The 18,278-nt window shown below is 46.6% G+C and overlaps 6 protein-coding genes across 6 annotated transcripts; 3 read left to right on the top strand and 3 right to left on the bottom strand.

Moving 5' to 3' along the window:
- Window positions 1-533: 533 nt before the first annotated feature.
- Window positions 534-2,070, top strand: KD926_001396 (arylsulfotransferase family protein; the record flags this gene model as incomplete). Its single annotated transcript, XM_053105099.1, has 2 exons — window positions 534-1,331; window positions 1,384-2,070. The coding sequence occupies 2 exons, from the start codon at window positions 534-536 to the stop codon at window positions 2,068-2,070; spliced, it is 1,485 nt and encodes a 494-aa protein (XP_052951683.1).
- Window positions 2,071-3,826: 1,756 nt separating this feature from the next.
- Window positions 3,827-4,325, top strand: KD926_001397 (Flavin-containing monooxygenase-like; the record flags this gene model as incomplete). The annotated part of the gene is made up of 2 exons (XM_053105100.1): window positions 3,827-4,160; window positions 4,213-4,325. 2 exons carry the CDS (start codon window positions 3,827-3,829, stop codon window positions 4,323-4,325), a joined length of 447 nt encoding a protein of 148 aa, XP_052951684.1.
- Window positions 4,326-7,035: 2,710 nt separating this feature from the next.
- Window positions 7,036-7,417, bottom strand: KD926_001398 (uncharacterized protein; the record flags this gene model as incomplete). The annotated part of the gene is made up of 4 exons (XM_053105101.1): window positions 7,036-7,081; window positions 7,137-7,208; window positions 7,267-7,365; window positions 7,413-7,417. The coding sequence occupies 4 exons, from the start codon at window positions 7,415-7,417 to the stop codon at window positions 7,036-7,038; spliced, it is 222 nt and encodes a 73-aa protein (XP_052951685.1).
- Window positions 7,418-9,151: 1,734 nt separating this feature from the next.
- Window positions 9,152-10,320, bottom strand: KD926_001399 (uncharacterized protein; the record flags this gene model as incomplete). Its single annotated transcript, XM_053105102.1, has 2 exons — window positions 9,152-9,498; window positions 10,125-10,320. The coding sequence occupies 2 exons, from the start codon at window positions 10,318-10,320 to the stop codon at window positions 9,152-9,154; spliced, it is 543 nt and encodes a 180-aa protein (XP_052951686.1).
- A 1,321-nt stretch (window positions 10,321-11,641) lies between these two features.
- Window positions 11,642-12,058, bottom strand: KD926_001400 (uncharacterized protein; the record flags this gene model as incomplete). The annotated part of the gene is made up of 1 exon (XM_053105104.1): window positions 11,642-12,058. The coding sequence occupies one exon, from the start codon at window positions 12,056-12,058 to the stop codon at window positions 11,642-11,644; it is 417 nt and encodes a 138-aa protein (XP_052951687.1).
- A 990-nt stretch (window positions 12,059-13,048) lies between these two features.
- KD926_001401 (ankyrin repeat domain-containing protein) lies at window positions 13,049-16,855 on the top strand (the record flags this gene model as incomplete). Its single annotated transcript, XM_053105105.1, has 7 exons — window positions 13,049-13,432; window positions 13,615-13,859; window positions 14,395-14,754; window positions 14,817-15,134; window positions 15,213-15,744; window positions 15,809-16,530; window positions 16,723-16,855. The coding sequence occupies 7 exons, from the start codon at window positions 13,049-13,051 to the stop codon at window positions 16,853-16,855; spliced, it is 2,694 nt and encodes an 897-aa protein (XP_052951688.1).
- Window positions 16,856-18,278: the final 1,423 nt, after the last annotated feature.

The following is an 18,278-nucleotide window of genomic DNA, read 5'->3' on the forward strand; positions in this document are numbered from 1 at the left end:
ATAGTACAGAATAAATAGCAATACCTAAAAGTTCTTCGATCTTCCATCCGCAGGTTAATTCGTCATCATCGATGAGCCACAAAGGATGTGCTACCCACCTACTCTACAGAGCATTAAAGCCCTAGAGGATTGATTGCTTATCCCGACTGCAAATTTGTAAATAGTGCGCGGTCAGATTCGCTTCTAGCTGCCTCGGTGCACACTGTCTGCACTCATCGAAACCAAAAAATCCCATGCATCAAGCCGGGTCTTCTGATCCGGTGTCCACTCCACACCCAGCTGAATCCTCGAAAGGCGTGCATTCAATGCAAGGGACGGTTGGAGCTCTGAGCCCTGAAGTCTCAGCTGGGTTCCACGCTGAGACCAGAGGAGGCAAGGAGTCAAGGCAACGAGATGAGTCCAAGGACTTTGGTTTGCACTCAAGTAGCGTGGCGGATCCTCTCGGGCACCGATGGGGCTTTGCGAACTGTAATGTAATAGCTTTTATTTTTATCCTTTTCAATATCTCTGCTGCTTTGAATCTGCTCTAAACGATGGTGCGATTCCACTCCGCGTCTGTATGCGGCATCTTGATGCTGTCCGTCGGAGGTTTGGCTGCAGATAGTTGGCCTTACCAATCCTTTACCACTGCGTCATGGCGAGTCCCCCAGCTAAGCATCAATCAAACGGGCGATGTGGGCCAGGGATACATTTTTGTGGCCTTACAAGGCGAGCAGGCCACTCCGGTTGGTCCTACAATATACGATGGCAATGGCGATCTGATCTACCAGGGGTCGCATGCCAATGCGAGTGGTTTCAGGGTGCAGAATGTATCAGGTCAGGATATGATCACATTCTGGTCCGGTCAATATGTCGACCCGGGTTACGGTTATGGCACTGTCCATATTCTGGACAATGCCTACAACGAGTTGTACACGATTACCTTGAAGGACAACTACATCACGCCCGATGGCCAAGCCCAGCTTTCCTATCTAGATGACCATGAACACCTCGTAACATCGGAGGATACTATTCTCGTTTCCGTCATCAACGTCACCGAATATGATCTGAGTGCGGTTGGCGGACAGCCTGACCATTATGTGGCCAACTATCTTTTCTATGAGATCGAGGTGCAGTCGAACGACATTGTTTACTCATGGAGCGCCCTTGATCATATCCCTATCGAGCTATCGGAGGTAGATCTTGCTGGCACGAGTACCCGCGAACTGCCGTTCGATCCCTTTCAGCTCAACGCCATCAATCCAACAAAGAATGGCTTTCTAGTATCTCTGCGTGGCTACTCCTCGGTCTTCTATCTCAATAGAGATGCTTCCATTCAGTGGCAACTTTCTGTAAGTGCTAGACTCTCACGTAATCGATAGAATACTTACATCACTTCTACAGGGTATCAATGGTGGTGACTTTGAACTCGACGAGGTTAATTTCTCATGGCAACACGACGCGAGAGTGTATGACGAGACAGACGAAAGCTTGACCCTGAGTTTATTTAGCAATTCGAACAACAATGATGAAAGCGATGGTGAGAGCACCGCAATGATCCTACACGTTGATGTTATCAACCGCAAAGTCTCGGCCATTCGTCAAGTGTCTGACCCAGACGACCCGATTCAGTCCAAAGATGAAGGAAGTGTCCAGCTTCTGGAACCAGCCACACCGCAGTCTCATTTGCTTGTTGGCTATGGCGACGTTCCCGAATTGAAGGAGTATAATGGCGATGGAGATGTTATTCTGTCCGCTCAGTTTGGCCACTCTGGCTATATTGGATCCTCCAGTGTCTATAAGTCCCAGTGGAGGGCCACGCCGTTTTGGAAACCGTCGGTAGAAGCTAAGAAAATATCGGATTTTGCTTTCGACGTGTACATGAGTTGGAACGGGGCAACGGAATATGATAACTGGGCGATTTACTCTGTGCCGTCGCAGGACTCCGACGAGACCACCCTCGTCACTTCTCACAAGCGGACTGGCTTTGAGACCAGAGTCAGTATTCGTGTCACAGACTTCTCTTATATTCGAGTGAAGGCTAGGCAGGGACAGGTGTCACTCGGTGAATCCGATGCGATAGAGCTTTGAAATTTGATGACTGCCCGGGCGAGTCAGAAAATATTTGATCGGAACGGTATTGACGATTTGTAAACACTTGATGAGTTAAGACTGTATGAACTTATGGCAAGGGAATTTTAGATTGGAAAAATACGACTTAAAGACACGCCATGTGATGGAAACACCCAGAAACTTGATTTCTGTATATCTTTAGACCAGATAGTTGATGCTGAAGAAGATAGTTGACCTGACCTTCAGGCCTGAGGCGGGACTTAGTCATGTGACAAGGATCAAAACAAACAATTCGGCCAATTCCAGAGAGTATCATTATTAGCCATCACACTTCCAGTTGTCAATCCACGTTGTTTCAGAACCTGACAATAATGATTATGCCGACATCAGACAAGTGTAGCTTCCTAGGAAACACTTGACCACGAGATTATGATGGAGGTCCATTTACTGACTCCAGCTCATACGGTGTAAGGGAGCTGCCTGCCGCGCCACATACATATGTACTTGATTTTCTAACCAGGCCGATGGCTTTCCCTTTCCGTTTTAGTGCTCTCCCCTCGCCGCTTTTTGCTCACTGAGTAGACCTGAGCACACCCTGAGCGGTGCTGCTCACTAACTAGTTAGTTAATAGTTCGGCCACACTTGCCACCCCTATACATTAACAATCCATTTTCCACAAATAGCATATATCACGTGATTACCTACGCGCCCAGCGCCCTCCCTTTGGACTGGGCAACTCCTGAGCTTGGCAGGATGAAAAACTTCTCAGATGCCTGGCAAGCCACCAGTTACCCGCCATGTATAAATATTAATACACTCATGACACAGAAGATTCACATAGTTAGTCCAGGAAGACAACTGCGGCACCATCAGTATGGGTACTACATCGCCACATATTGAGATTATATCAACCAAAAGTCGTATTCGATGTACACCAGCAATGCATTGGTCACTAGAACAAATGTATGAGGGTCTGATCTTCGAAACTATCTGTGCATCTAGCTGCTTATATCTCTCAATCTGGACACGCGTAAGCTTTCCATAGAAGGTAAGAATCGACTCGCTGATGGCTGAATAATCTATATCCTTCGATTCTTCGAGATAGTTAGTGGTCATTTTGTTTGACAGATTAACTTGTACCAAACCGGCACGGATCTGTGGTGAACGAACACAGTGGATGGAACTCAGATCCTTTTCATCGAACTCTCCTGCCGAATAAAACAAACCCTTAGAAGAAAGGATATGGAGTGAAATGACAACAGCAACCAAGTGAGTGAAGAATATGCAGGAGTGGTTTAGAGAGGATATTGGATATCATCCATAAGGTGCATTCCAACATACTTTATTAACTCTGTATGTCTTTGGGATAAGTAATCCAGTAAACTTGAATCGAACGCTGACTTCTTCCCAAAAGATTGATCTGAGAATAACCTAGACACATCCGACCAAGGAAGCTTTCGTTCTCTCCCTAGTTCTACCAAGAGGTTCTTTTCCTCAGGCGACCACAGCACTCCTTTTCTAGAAGTATATACCAGCCTCTGTTACTTTCATTTGACTCTTCTGCAGCGCCATAGGGTGGCGGTATAATGTGAAACCATGCACACGTAATCGGATACCCATCCGGGGACAATAATGATATCTTCATCTACCTATTTGGATTATGGTATAAAGCTTTCCATGGGAGCCTAGGCAAGTTATAGGAATTATAGGAAATCACTTGTGATATTCATCATGACTTTTTTGACCAACATCCCCGTTTCTACAATCCCGCAGGATGTTAACAAAAAATACCATACAACAGTCACTATCGAAGACACCTCTTCCTCAAGTGAGGGAATCATTTGATTTGGAAAATGAGAAAGAAAGGGACAGCCCAAAACATGGCATCTCTGAAGACAAGCAGGAGACTTTCGCTCCGTTCATCTCAGAGCGAGCTGTGAACCAGCCACGCCCGCTTAAGGTTATCTACATCGGTGCCGGCATCTCGAAAATTCTGGCTGCTATTAAATTCTGCGAAGCGGTGCCTGAATTGGACCTGATAGTTTATGAGAAGAATCCTGAGCTAGGAGGGGCTTGGTATGAAAATTATTATCCGGGCTGTGCATGCGGTAAGTGTGCAGTTTCTTTCGAAGTCAGAATAAACATGCTCAAACAATATAGATGTTCCATCACACGTGTACCAGTTGAGCTTCGAGTCATGGACAGGCTGGAGTCAACTTTACTCCGGCGCAGATGAAATTCGAGAGTACTGGAATTGTCCATGTGATTCATAACAAGTCTCCTGCCTATTACATACTAGTGCTATAAAATCCATCACTATCCAATCTACCTAATGCATGAGAAAATGTAACTAGGAATATATATCCGATACCCACTAACCATTCCAAGCAGGATAGTCCGAGAAAATAAATAGCATCGCCGATATCAACACAAACAATTCCGCCTAGCATGCATCGGCCCATATACTCGCATCAGCCATGTTTTCGATAAATACCCCTTTCCCTATGCTCAACTTTGGGACACGAGTCATGCAGCCCTATAGCATCGCCCGTCGACAGCACGTTCCAAGAGAGAGGGGAATTCTAGACCACGACTGACAAGCTGTACAGCCTTGGGAACCCCGCCTGGAACAATTCTATTGAACACAGTGGCGACCACTGGGGCTGCTTTGATCCGAGTGGTGCGATTATGTATAGGTGCGGCCGAGCGTGGTGTTTGAGCGGGCTTTGTATTCTTTGTGGTTGGGATGGGCGAGGCTGAGAGGAATGATATGCCATGGGAGGGTTTTTGATGATTTTGTATCTATTTGATATGCCAATCCTCCACTGGTTTAGATGGCTCATATGGCTTGAATGAATACCAGAGGAAAATAGTACCTGAGTTGAATCTGTGAACCAACTTCATGTCTCCTGTAGTTTTATATATCCAAGGCTTTTTCTTCTGTTCCTCGTAATTCATAATACTCCATTCACGTCTATTCAATAAACCTGAAACTGGGGATTAGACGGTGGCAGATGAGGATCATTTCTGTTGAAGAATAACTAACAATTGATCTCGTGTCGTAGTATCATAAGATTCTATTTTTGGAACATAACATCCATATGGAATGATTGTCCGTACCAGGGTTCTCTCATCACTTTATGATTTCCTGTCAAACTATTAGACCACTATATAATGGACAGGTATGCCGGATGAAGACTCACTTCTCATTGCTGTTGCCTTCAGAACCATCGCCTTTTTTCTTCGTACCATCAGACAACGTTTTTCGAGAGGATTTCTCAGGCCGTTTAAACTCAAGATGTGTTACGAAACAACAAATGATAGCCGCCAGGGCTTCTAATATAATTTCCATCTTCTTTGCCGTGAAGTCTGTAGTGTGGACTCCGAAGAAAAACTTGATGTATAAACGCCAAAGGGGCCAGGCGCATCTTAATATGTCTGAGCTTGTTTACTTGACCTAAGTTTGATCAGGGAAATGGTCTGAGGGCAATGACGTCAAGCTAGGGGCAAACTTGTTTATTGGGGCTTAGCCCCGTTGCTTGATCTACATAAAGTGGGACTATCCGTAGTTGTCTACCTTATCTATTTGCTGTCATAGCATCGAAGTGGCTATGTGGTTTGGTCTTTATGCTGAGTTATGTGCTTTTTTTTCTGTATAGAGGATAGGGATGCGGTCAAAGGAGGAGATTCAAGAAGTGTAATGGAAAGTATTGGATACTTCTTGAAGAGTTTATAACGTCTTTATAGTGTTCAAAATTATAATCATGTAAAATCTGGAATACTGATAGTCTGACATGACTTAGGTTGGCGGAGGCAGGCCTTTATACATACAGGCTTGCTGCCTTGACTTATCATATCTCCATCGACGTATGAGATACTGTTTACATGAAAGGTGATAAGAAAGTCATCGAGAGTCTCCTGGCATAGACTGATAAATTTAGGGCGACGATCTAGCGACACCCCCACATGATTTTTGTTCCGTTTCGGGTTAGCCTAGGAACACGTGACTTCGAGAATCTGTCGGAACATGGGTTCTTCCCCTGTCCTTGGGTGCAGGCTGCACAGCCTTAGTCAGCATCTCATTAGTAGTTAACTCAACTTTTTAGCCTAGTTTCCGGTGTGCATCCGCACCCCGAATACCAGAGTCCTCCACCACAAAATTCGTGCGTCAGGTGATCAAGTACGGTACTGGGTTAGCGTTCATGGGAGGAAACCGATTCTCCAATTAACCTAATTCCTTGGCGGAATATATATCCATTTAAGTTAACGTTTAGGTATAGGAGTCATGTTCAGGATGTTGCCAAGCCAGCCAACATCGCCGCTCGCCACGATGCTTTTACCTGGTATACTCTTCCGTCTTCAATACTACCGCTGGTTCCCTACACTGGGGAATTGTACGCTCGATAGCCAGGTGTATACTATATTGCGCTCGCAGGCGAGGGATCTAGCTACTTCCAATCCTGCCAGGAGCGTCTTCATTGTCATGAGTGCTATTGCGCAACTGACGGGAGACAGTGAGTTATACGTACAGGATTGGCAGAGTGGAACTCTTACACATGATTGGCCTATCAAAGGGCTTGTATACCACCAGAGAATGCCACCCACAGTAAGTGGTTGAGTGAATATTGGTAGGGGTTAAGGTTCCTCGATATACCTCAGCCTGCATAACCCCAAAGGAACGCCACCGATTGTCTTGTTTGCCAGTTTGAATGTCAGTGCTCGGTCAGCAAGCAAAACACTAAGCCATCACGTCCACTTATACACAGTAACAGATGGACTGGAGGTTATTGGTGGGATTTTGGTCGTTTAGAATAGAGCATGGCTATGGCACTTTCAATCTTACAGTGAGGACTAAACAAGGCAACAAGTACTGAAGTCCAATCATAATTAGAGCCCCCAAACAAAGATACTGTATGCCTAACTAGCATGGGCCAATGATGTTGAATCACATACCCACAGCACTCTGGACCTCGCCGGGGCTCCCTAGCTATGAGCCCTAGTCTCACCCTCAACTGCACTCTCCTCGTCTCTGTGACCAAAGACCATTAGCTCTCAAATGCCACAGGCAAGTCGAGTTAACTTACGCAGTTATCGCAGGGCCCATCCCATCGTTTACAATCACGGTCATGATCACATCTTCTTCCACAGTTGCCACCCTGCCACGAGATTATTAGCACATAGAAACTTTCTTGTATTGGTAATGAGATATCTTACCCTTCCTCGTTCGCATCTTCCATGGCGACAATCATTGCATTCCCCACGGCATTCCCAATCCCCCCTACATCTTTCGCCGCAACGAACAAACTTGCCACCCTTTAGCTCATGACATAAAATTATCTCAAGAAGAGTAGTTTACTTACAACATTGGTAGAATCATCAGTGACAACATCACCGGTACCCTGGTTGGGATCATTGGGAATGGCCGCTGCCAGTCCCAGAAGTGTGGCACATACAACCCAAGAGAGCTTCATGTTGTCAAGAGATCAAAAATAACTAAAGGACTTGTTCTTATGTCTTGTTCAGAATGGCACCAAAGCATCTGAGTATTGCGAGATTGCGCTGCCTTTATATAAGGTCCCCAGCTAGCTCTAACATGTATCTTGCTGCTTGGGGTAGCCAGCACGACTGGAAGAGCCAAGACATCTGTGGAGGCATTGCTTCTGGGATAAAGATGATACATGAAGCTGCAATCAGATTGTAAAGTAGCACGGGTTACAGTACGGAAGACGATGGAGCTGAGTCGGCTAGAAGATAGTCTCGATCCCTGTGGCTAGCGACATGACCGTGTCAGCGAAGCTGGAAAAGAGACCATGACATCACGGTCCTTAGTGCGTATTGTGTGCAGCTTACATGCATCGGATTATCTACTACGTCTATCTATATTGCTGATACGAAGATATCCCATCGGATATCAGAGTCATGGGCACAGTAAAAGGAACTTCGGACTCTCGGACGAGTCCATGGAAATACAGATTTAAGGTAACATTTCACAAATTAAGAAGCAAGGATTCTCGGGCGTTATACATGACGTGTCTACTTGGGCTGGCTTAACAATCCGAACATCTCATCTATCAACCATGATCTATGCTGCGATGAAAGTACATTGTTTCACATTGTCTCGGGCGCTACAGGGTGCTTTTCCCGCATCAATACGAGCCTGTGTAGCCTCAAGGTCTATCTTAAACTTAAAGCGATGTTGCACAATCATGCTATAACACGTTTAAATGATGCCTTCGAGCTTCCCAGCAGGGTTGTAGAGTCAGGCAACTATTTAGGGGGCCGGGAACATACACAGATTGGTTAATCCAGATGACAGACATCTTTGCCATTCGTCCTACTTAGAGACTCATCAGCTAATCCCGATGGCTCACTGATGTCATAGTGCATTTGTTACACCATTCCTCGTCCAGGTGATAAATGTATAGCTTTCATTTACTGAGCCTGAACATCTGGCTCTGCTTTATCATTTCCTCCGGCCTTGGCGTGGTAGGCTAAGTTATGTAGCTATTTGACTCGGAGCTATCTGAATTTCCTTATCCCTACGTATTAGCGAGGGCAAACCCTCACTCAACCTAGAATTTTACATCATAGCATGAAATACAAAAACATATATCCCTGATCGCCTCATTCCGCATCATCCTATGCATTGCCTCGATACCCCACCAACGTCCCGAAGCTGTCAGTCTTATTGCAAATGCACCGAAGATTGCGAACCAAGCTCCAACCGAAGTCAACATTATGCATAGTTATGACAATGGCCGTCTTATCCTCCGAGACAGAGACACCTAATGCCCTAGTTTGCCTAGGCGTTGGGGACCGTCATATAAGATACACGGCTGACTAGCTCTACAGCGATTTCAAGGCTATTGATTGGCGATATAGCTTTTTCATTCTCGCAGGAATAGAGAGTGAGAGCCCGTTATCGAGAATAAGAGTCGGGCGCTTTGCACTGTCCGTGCGTGCTTGCAGGGAAGAATATGACCGAGATATTGCACCCGGGTCCTGGGATTTCCTTGCGATAACCCGGGATAGGAAGCTGGGTCATAGCCTTGTCGAAACAGCGAGTTTGCTTGTCCTACGAAATTATGCGTGCATCATCTCAGTTCCCGTGGATGTAAAAATCCGCCGCGCGGTAGTAGGTAGTCGCGCGGAACATGGCATCGCGGATGGAGATGTCATTTGTCATTTTCTTTCGTTGTTCGACAATACGGTCTGCTCTTTTGTTGAAGACGGGGGAGGACTCGAAGTCGCCTAGGGTAATTTCGGAGCTCATGGTGAGGGTCTCGCCCACGTCGGCACCGCCATAGCTAGAGTGAGCGAGGAGACGGAGGAGTTCGAAGTGGAAGGATTCGTCTGTGCTAAGGCGCATTGTAGACTGGGTGATTTGTTGTTGTGAAAATGGGACTTTGTCATACCATGCGAGGGGTGGTGCGGTTGTAGTTATACCTTAAGCTACCCGATCAGATTTGCGAATGATTACGTAGGGCCAGTGCAGTCTGCTTGTGTTTCACACCGAGTCCGAGCATGTTATCATGGTCCAACGGGGTCACTGTGACCTAATTAGTGATATTTGTATATCCGACGGGGTGAATGAGGGACCGAAGCCGCGAGACAAAGAAACGAAAGTAACTTGAATGTGGACATTTATTTCTCGGCATAGTTCTCCGACGAATAGTTGATGACCTCGGCTAACCTAGATATGGAGAATGACAGGATTTCGGCTATAGGACATGACTAGTTCCTAGTGTGGGAGCATAGAGGAGTCTAGTATTCAGGGGTGCGGATACACACCGGAAGCAAGCTAGACTAAATACTAATGATATGTTGACTAAGGCTGTGCAGCCCGGCACCCAAGGACAGGGGAAGAACCCATGTTCCGACAAATTTTACCTCAACACCCACGAAGAAGATGAGGTTTTCCAACCACATAGAATATGAATTATATAGAAATTTTTAAGAGTTGAAATAAATGCGTAGAAATGAAGCTATATACCTTTTTTTCTGGTCCCGATAGCGCTCTGGTAGCCTAATCTGCCTCCCTCTACGATTTACCGCTGGGGGGGGGGGCTCACCAACAACCTCAGTATCTACAGGAATGATATCTTTCGATTTCTTGACCTTTAGAGTGCTCAGGGCCCTTTTCTTGCCTTGTTGAGCAATACTGAAATCATTTTGAAGCTGTATATCGGCTTGCTTAGCGAGCTGATCATCCTGCATTCCAACATCAAGCGGCTGTAGCGAATGCGTAGAATGATGCGGATAGGTCATTAAGAGGATCTTATTCGCCTCATAGTATTCGAAAAAATTCATATTAACATGAGATCCGTGGCTGTCAAGAATAAGAAGTCTCCAACGCCGCCTCGCCTTCGCTTTTGTCTCTCGATCGAATTTATCTCGTAACCATGCGTATCCTAACTTATCATTCGTCCATCCCGAAGGTGAAGATGCAAAAAAGTAAGGATGAAGAGAGGGATCGAAGTCCTGCAGCCAAGAATCTTGAAGCTTTGAAGAGGCAGCTTGGTATACAAGCCCTGGAGATAGTGAGGTCCCATCCGCGCAGATACAGGCAATTGTTGTAATCCATTCTCGATTCCCATCTTGAAGTCGTTGTTTCATTCCATTCTTCTCATAGAGTGGCTTAGAGAAGATTCTCTTCGCTTTGCTAAGCATTCCAATTAAGAAGCCTTTTTTGTCCACATTATATATATCTTCCTGCTGTATATCATATTCCGAAGTTTTACGGGTCAAAAGTTCAAAGTATAGTGCGTAATATAACGCAGAATTAGCCTTTTTTCGAGAGGAATCGATCCCGGTTGTATAGCGAGAAAGAAGGTTATTACTGTATTGCTTTATAAAGCGGCTCGGCCACTCTTTTCCGGGACGATTACCACAGATCTCGTGAGCCAGATTTCGTAGCATTTCAAATGATATATAAAGCCCTTTTCGCTTAATCGATTGATATTAGAAATGAGCACTTTCACTTGCCGATCATTAAGCAATCGTTGGTCCTGGTACTGCTCATCTTTGGAATGCTGAACGCCGCGGAATCTTCTTGACAACGTTGACCTATGAATTCCATACTTTTTCGCAATAAAAGTAAGCGTAGATCTATCTTCAAGTTTCAGAGAGTTTAAATCTGCAATTGCCTCATCAATAGGAGCCATGTTAATGAAGATATTATGTTTGAAGATGTTGAAAATATCGGTGTAGAATCGATTTTCGCAGAAAGTATTTGGGTTCGACGCGCTAAAATTGGCATCGACGCACTAGTCTGCCTCAGGCCACAAGGCGGGTGGAATTTGGCCCGTGCACCAAAGCCCACGCGGAATTTACTATCACCTATGTTAAGACTCTATCTCCGTAGGTAGCTGATGGCGACTATCAGTGTCGGTTTGATTGAGACGAGGCAGATAAACGCGCTTAGCTTGTCTCTAGAATAAGGTAAGCAGGATTATCCTCTTATCAGCATCACATTAGATGTTCCGCACGATAAGTAGAGGATTCTGTTATTTATCAGGGCTTACTGATGGTATTCGGCCAATCAGTAGTATGTCTTGTTCCCTTTGTCCCGCTCTAGGATCCAACAAGTCTAGGTCGCAGCCAGTTCCCCAGCGGCAATCGTTCCCCTATGTACCACTAGTTGCTGCACTTGGTCATACACATCGTGGTCATCATCGCTATCTTCAGCGCGACAATCCACAATCTTGCTTGAATCGCATCCACATTTCCGGCAGGAAACATGCGGGTCAGGATGGACGTATTCTGCTCGGAAGAGGTAGCCAGTGTGTCGAAACTGGCCGACTTCGGCCTTCCCATGATCGTATTGCACCACACCTGAATGTTCACCAACGGGTTTGCTTACCACCACATGACCGAGGTAGATATTTCCCTGTTCACCGACAAGAACACCGAATCTTAACTGCCGGAACGTATTTCTCATTTGCGTCACAACTACGGCCGCGGGACCGTTCCCAGGGGAATGAAGACCGGCAGCCAACGAGAGCATGTCGTATATGACAACACCATTGGCTGGGCTTTGTCACCGGAAGTCCACTACATAATATGCATCATAATCCTTCGCTTAGAAGGGTTGACCCTTTTTAGTGCAGTGGATTATTGGCCACAGGCTTCAATCAGTCCCATTTCGTTAGTTAAGTGTGTTCGATCACGTGGCTAAGGCCTAAGTATATCATATAAACTTCACTTTAAAACTACAATTTACATCGATACTAAAGTGATTGGGACAAATTTTCTTTCAAACAGTCTATTCATAATTCCCAGTATTCACAGTTGATCAATGATCAACTGTGTATATTAACCGATCATAGACTACCACTCTCAGGGCAGTGGGAACATGGTTTCTTTGACAGCGGTTCTTCCTTTGTGTCTTCTGGTAGGATCACTTTCTTTTCCTGGTAACACAGTTGCGACGAGGCTCTTCTATTGAGTGGACGTTGTGAAAATGTTGTCGAAGTTCCAAAGTGGATGGGTATACCTTACCCTCACAATACGGGTGAGGACATAGTATAGGCTTTCCCTCATCTATCTTCGCTAGATGTGCACTGTCGATGTGGTTGATAAGGGTAGATTTTCCACGCCATTGTTTGAATCAGTGGTCGGGCTGCATGTCCTAATCACCCAAGCAGAACGGGCAAAATCCCGGAAAGACCAATGTGTAACGAAACATCAATAAACCACAGCGCGGCTGAAGACTTGTCAAATGGAAGCAACAATGCTCCTGCCAATCACTGTGGGTATTGAACCACCTGGAACAGAGAAAGCACCATTCCAAAAATGCCCGGTCAGAGCGACAATGAGCTCTCTTCCCGTTTTTATATAACTGTTGGTATGGTGCAGCATTAAGCGACTTTCTTCTGCATTGAAATGCCTTAGGAAACTTGAGAGCTTCTCTGGTCTTGATACCCTACGTGACAGCCTCTTTTTGTCCGCTGCACAGTATGGTCATGAAGGTTTGTTGAGGTATCTGGTCGATGAGATGGAGGCTCGACTCAACGTTGTTGATCAATTTGGAAAGACCGCCCTCCACCTGACGGCGTTCGGTGGCCATCTTGATGTTGTGCAGTTGCTCCTGAGCTACGGCGTTGATCAACATATGAAGGACGATGTTGGTGCAAAGGATATTCACTTGGCAGTTCGAGGTGGCCTCATGGAGACATTCCAATATCTACTCACCCAGCACAGCCATTCCAATCTTTGCACGGGGACAAGTCGCATAATCACTCAATATCTTGTGAACCCCTTCACCAGGCTTTTTGCCCATTGGGACCCAACTACTCTCATAACACCTGACTTTGAAATGCCTGACAATGATGGAACTACATTGCTGGCCTGGGCGATTGAAGGTGGTTCCGAGGAAATCGTTCAATTTTTACTTTCACACAAGGTAAAAACAGACCACATATATCCGGCGGACATTCGGAGGGATATACCCCTGATGGATGATCCAGAGCAGCTTCTCGGAGCAGTTGATGGCCTGATTCTACTTGGCGCGTCTCTGACCCATGCATGAAAGTCATCCACTAATATTACCAACGTTACTAGCTAGAGCGAACACCATTGTCCCGAGCTGCAGGCAAAGGAAACGAGCCTATCATCAAACTACTGCTCGCAAATGGGGCTAACCTGAATTTTGAAGATACTCTCGGCCGTACCGCTATGTTCTGGGCTGCGAAACGCGGTCATGAATCTTCAATCAACCTGTTGACTGCTGACGGCATTGATTATAAAAAGCAGCTGGCGATCGCAATTATAAGTGGAGATAAATTAGCGACAGAAAACCTTTTACGGTTCGGCATTGTCGACCCAAACACGTCCGCTTTTTTATGCTTCATGTAGGAGAGAGTATGCTCGCGGATCGAAGCGGCACTACAAGAGACGACTAAATTAATACTAGTAACTGACACAGTGGTCGATGTCGGTCCTTCGCTTGTGGAATGCTGCCGTGCTATGAGGGGACAAGGGCAACATCAGGCACGCAGGTCGTCCAACCTACTATACGGCTATCGAATGCAGGGGTATGTGTGGCTTAGAGAAGGCCAAGTCTTAGGTGCCTGCTTCATAGGTAGAGGCCGGGCTTAGCGTCAGTGGCGGAGTAATCACAAAGTTGAACATGATCCTTGTATAGCGCAAGCGCCAACGGTTCCCAGGTCAACGTCATGCGTATATAATACGAACGAGCGACGCTTGTTGAACTCACTCGGCGTCCAGAGAAAATATTGCGATTTGAGAGAACCCCCGGTCCCTAAGTCCATCTCCAAAGGTTTCTTTTAACTTTGAAAATTGGAATATGTCGAGTGTCAAGCACACCCAAGAGCAGACCAGGCCCATACTTCGTCTGAGGCCAGATTTTCCACAAGGGCCGAATGTACCGAGAGTCGCGAAGCACTATTCGCATGATGGACCGTGGGTACGAGATCCAGCCGTCATCATCGAGGCCAATAACACTTCTGCCGGGCCCTACGTGCTAGGAACCAACATGGAAGAGTACCGAGCGAACTGGAAAAAGCAAAGGGCCGAGAGACAGGCGAAACTCAAGAGACTCAAGGCCGAAAAGCGACTGCATGAGATTAAAATATTGGACTTCATCATAATGTGGCCACCAGTTGACATGATGCGAAGGGATGGCCGGACAGATGCCGAGATTGAATCGGCTTTGGAAAAATACTACGTCGGTCCTCAGCTGTAAGCACACCCACCGATTCACGCCCTGTAACACTGCTCGGCAATTAACCTCGTTTTCCAAGTTATCTGCAACCCGGCTTTCCCGCGGATCCGGGCATGATTGAGCGGTTTGGCCCTGACTGGGGTCTCAATGCGCGTGGCATTTATTACCGCCAGCATTTTTCGCAGCGGTGGGTGACGCCGGATTGCAATCTCTGGGTTCCGTCTCTTGACGGCATTGACTGGGCTCATTCGACTGAGTCTAGTCGTCGCGCGAGGGCAAAGACTTTCCTCGGCCATGTCTTGAATAATGAAAAATGGAGGAAGAGTGAATACGCCTGGGAAGCCGACGCCTGGGCAGATGTCTTTGACCAGATGAGAAGGGACCCAGTGCTGGCTATGTAAGTTGTTTGCTTTCCAAAGGGATCTCAAGAAGATGGGTAGATGTTTCATTCCGTCATCTAACCCCTTGCGAATAGTGATAAGCATGAATACAATGAAATCAAGCAGAAGAGAGATCTAGTGACATGTCTGCTCGCTGGCGAACCCAAGTTCGTCAAACGAATACCCGACGCAACTTTTGGATTTGTTACCTTCAAGCCGACAGACTACCAGAGTGCCTGGGCGGAATGGGACCTCGATCATGACCGTCTGGAGGCCCTCCTCCTTCAGCGACACTGTGGCCTTATTGCAGACCCACGTTGGGGAGGTGCGGACCTTGTTTTCCCCTTCGCAACCTATGAGGCCAAAGGGTGGAGTGGAGATGCTAGAGAAGCACGCAGACAAGGCTGTTCCGCCGGAGCAGCCTACCTCGATTTGCTAGATAGTCTGGCACGTCAGCCCGGTAAAGTGGGCAAAAAGAGGGGATTATATCAACCGGCTAGAACTCGCCTCAACCAGGTTTTCGTATTTACATCGTTTGGAGCACATTGGCATATACTAGTTGGCTACAAGAGACGACGACTCCCCAAGGAGTATGCAGGGCACGAAGGATTTAGCGATTCTGTCTACGTAAGTAGGGCTATCTTTGCTGACAAAGGACCAGGAATTAACTAACCCTGGACTCACTTTTTAGATATTCCAGAAAATCTGGAGCGGCCGTGTCGTGACCCAGCGAAAGGCTTGGGAGCTCCTTTGCCTAGTCGACCAGATCCATCTCTGGGGTGTGACCGACTTCCGAGACTCAGTGATGCAGTGTCTGAGGCCGTGGCATGAATTTGGAAGAATCTGTTATGCTCATGATGTGGCGTTTCACCAAAAACACCATGAAGTGGACAAACTCACACTGGAAGGGAAAGAATACTTCATAATCCCCAGGGCCGCCGCACAGCTCGGAGACTGGTCTCGATACTTAACAGCAGACACTCGAGAGAAATTGCAAGAAAGACTTACGTTTCATTTTCGAGAAGCGTATCGACGAGACCAGCATGCTACAACCCATGATTGGCCTGCAAGGTTCTCCTGCTTCTTGGACGACTGTGGTCCATTTGGGAATCCGGGATACCCTTTGCTGTCCGAGGAGGATCTAGCGACTCACTTTCGCGAAATACATGGGAAGAAGGAAGCAGAAATAACATCTATTTTGTGTTTGCGGGACGAGGTCGGAGAGTCCGAGACCGATGTGAGTGTGAGTCTACCTCCGATGCCGCAGAGAAAGAGACGAGGGGATGATGAGCCGGGCCCATGTGCAAAGCGGTACAAGCTCATATCTAGTGAGGATATTGAAATTGAGCATGTGGTCGAATTTAAGGATTTCCGTCGAAGGCGCAGGAGTGCGCTCGATGACAAAGAGATCAGGTAAATTTCCCAACGGAGAGGATTAAGCCACAGGAGCTGTACATACACCTCTATCTACGGCAAGCAACTATGCTAGGCCTTGGTTCTTAGTTTTAGCTTTTGTCGCTGGCCTAACCCTATCTATATGAGTTAACTCTGATCGTAAACGCGCCGGGCCTAGCTGTTCTGATGTGGTATATGACAGCGACATAGCTGTATTGCCTACTCAATCGGGAGTGAAATGCTTGGATTCTTCTATGAAAAGGGGTTGAGCGCTTTTGCCAAGCCGCCATATAGGGAAGGCGGACTGAGGCAGCAGTATCGCCAACAGTATACGGACCCATAAATGAAGGGAACTTCTGGTACACGGAGTAAACGAAATAAACCGCAACAGCAAGAATTCAATTGATCGAGTCAACAAAATAAAACACACACACACACACACACTAAAAGCAAAAAGCAAAAACATACAACAGCCGGGATTCGCTGGTGGTCACTACCCAGTACAATGGCCATGAGTGTTTGTCGCCATGGACAGTGTCAGCAACCGGCGCTGGATTGACCTAGCCACGAAGGGCTCATTTAATACCAAGTCAGACTCAGACCCACCTGATTCGGCGACCGCTCTCAAATACCTATCTCGTTTTTGTATACACCATCGCCTTTGCGCTCAGTGCTCAGTCGCCCTTGCTGGAGTACTTTATATCCCATTCCTCAAAGGAAGAACAATTACCTTCCCGTTCCCGAAACAAATTTCTCGATCGGAATTAAAGGGCGGGGCTGGTGCCTCTACCAATTCTATTCCAGATCTTCTCAACAAACATAGCGAGCTGCTTGCCAAGTACATGACGTTAAGTTCTAATGTATGGGGATTACGCTCGGTCCTGTGTAGCACCTTCTTCAACACAGAGATCGAGTGCAGCCTTGTTAGTGCCTGGCTGAACCCGGCTTTTGCGGCTCTTGATTCAATATCTTCAAAGAATAATTTAATCGCCACATTATTAACCAATCGATAGCCTCGTCTCGACATCCTCTGGCTGGGTGCCATTCTCACAGACCTGGCAAAATCCATCTTACGTGATACGACTAGGAATGACGGCTCTTGATCTTCCAGCTTCTTTCTGGACCGGAACAACGTAGACTTTTTTGACTTTAGAAATGGGGTCCAATATTGACAAATCGATAAGCCGCGATGACGAATGCCGGTTGCTTTTTATTACAGCTTCCGAAGGTCATGATCGACCTCCAATATGGCCCTGGAAACCCTTTGGGGTTACGCGGCTTTCCGACACAGATCTATCGGTCCAAAATCATGCTCGATGTGCCGTTCATTGCTTAGAGTATGATTCTTGGGAATGGATTTTGACAAATAACCGTTCAATTCAAGACAAAAGACACAAGACCAGCCAGCCTCCATACCAAGCTTTAAATTTTCCCTCCAACAGAGCTTCGGCTGAACTTGGTGCTTACAAATATGATTTCTTCTCGCAATCGCTCTCTGAAGGCGCCACTCGTGGGATATTTGAATGGTTAAGATCGACAGGGTACCCTTGCAGCGAAAGACCCATATACCAGCATTCCTGGCTCGATTTAGAAGGCACTGATGACGCGAAATCAGATGTGGAGGCACAGCGTAGTCCAAAGAAAATGAAGGTTGAACGTTGGCTCGAGGGTGTCGAGGGTAGCGGATAGCGCAGTTGAATCGGATGAGAACTCCTGATCCCGCACAACACTGGCAGTTAGTTCCTCCTGAGTGTCTCTCCGGATTC

This window comes from Aspergillus affinis (assembly GCF_023601865.1).
Source record: "Aspergillus affinis strain CMG 70 chromosome Unknown NODE_129_length_103272_cov_84_718155, whole genome shotgun sequence".
Classification (NCBI taxonomy): domain Eukaryota; kingdom Fungi; phylum Ascomycota; class Eurotiomycetes; order Eurotiales; family Aspergillaceae; genus Aspergillus; species Aspergillus affinis.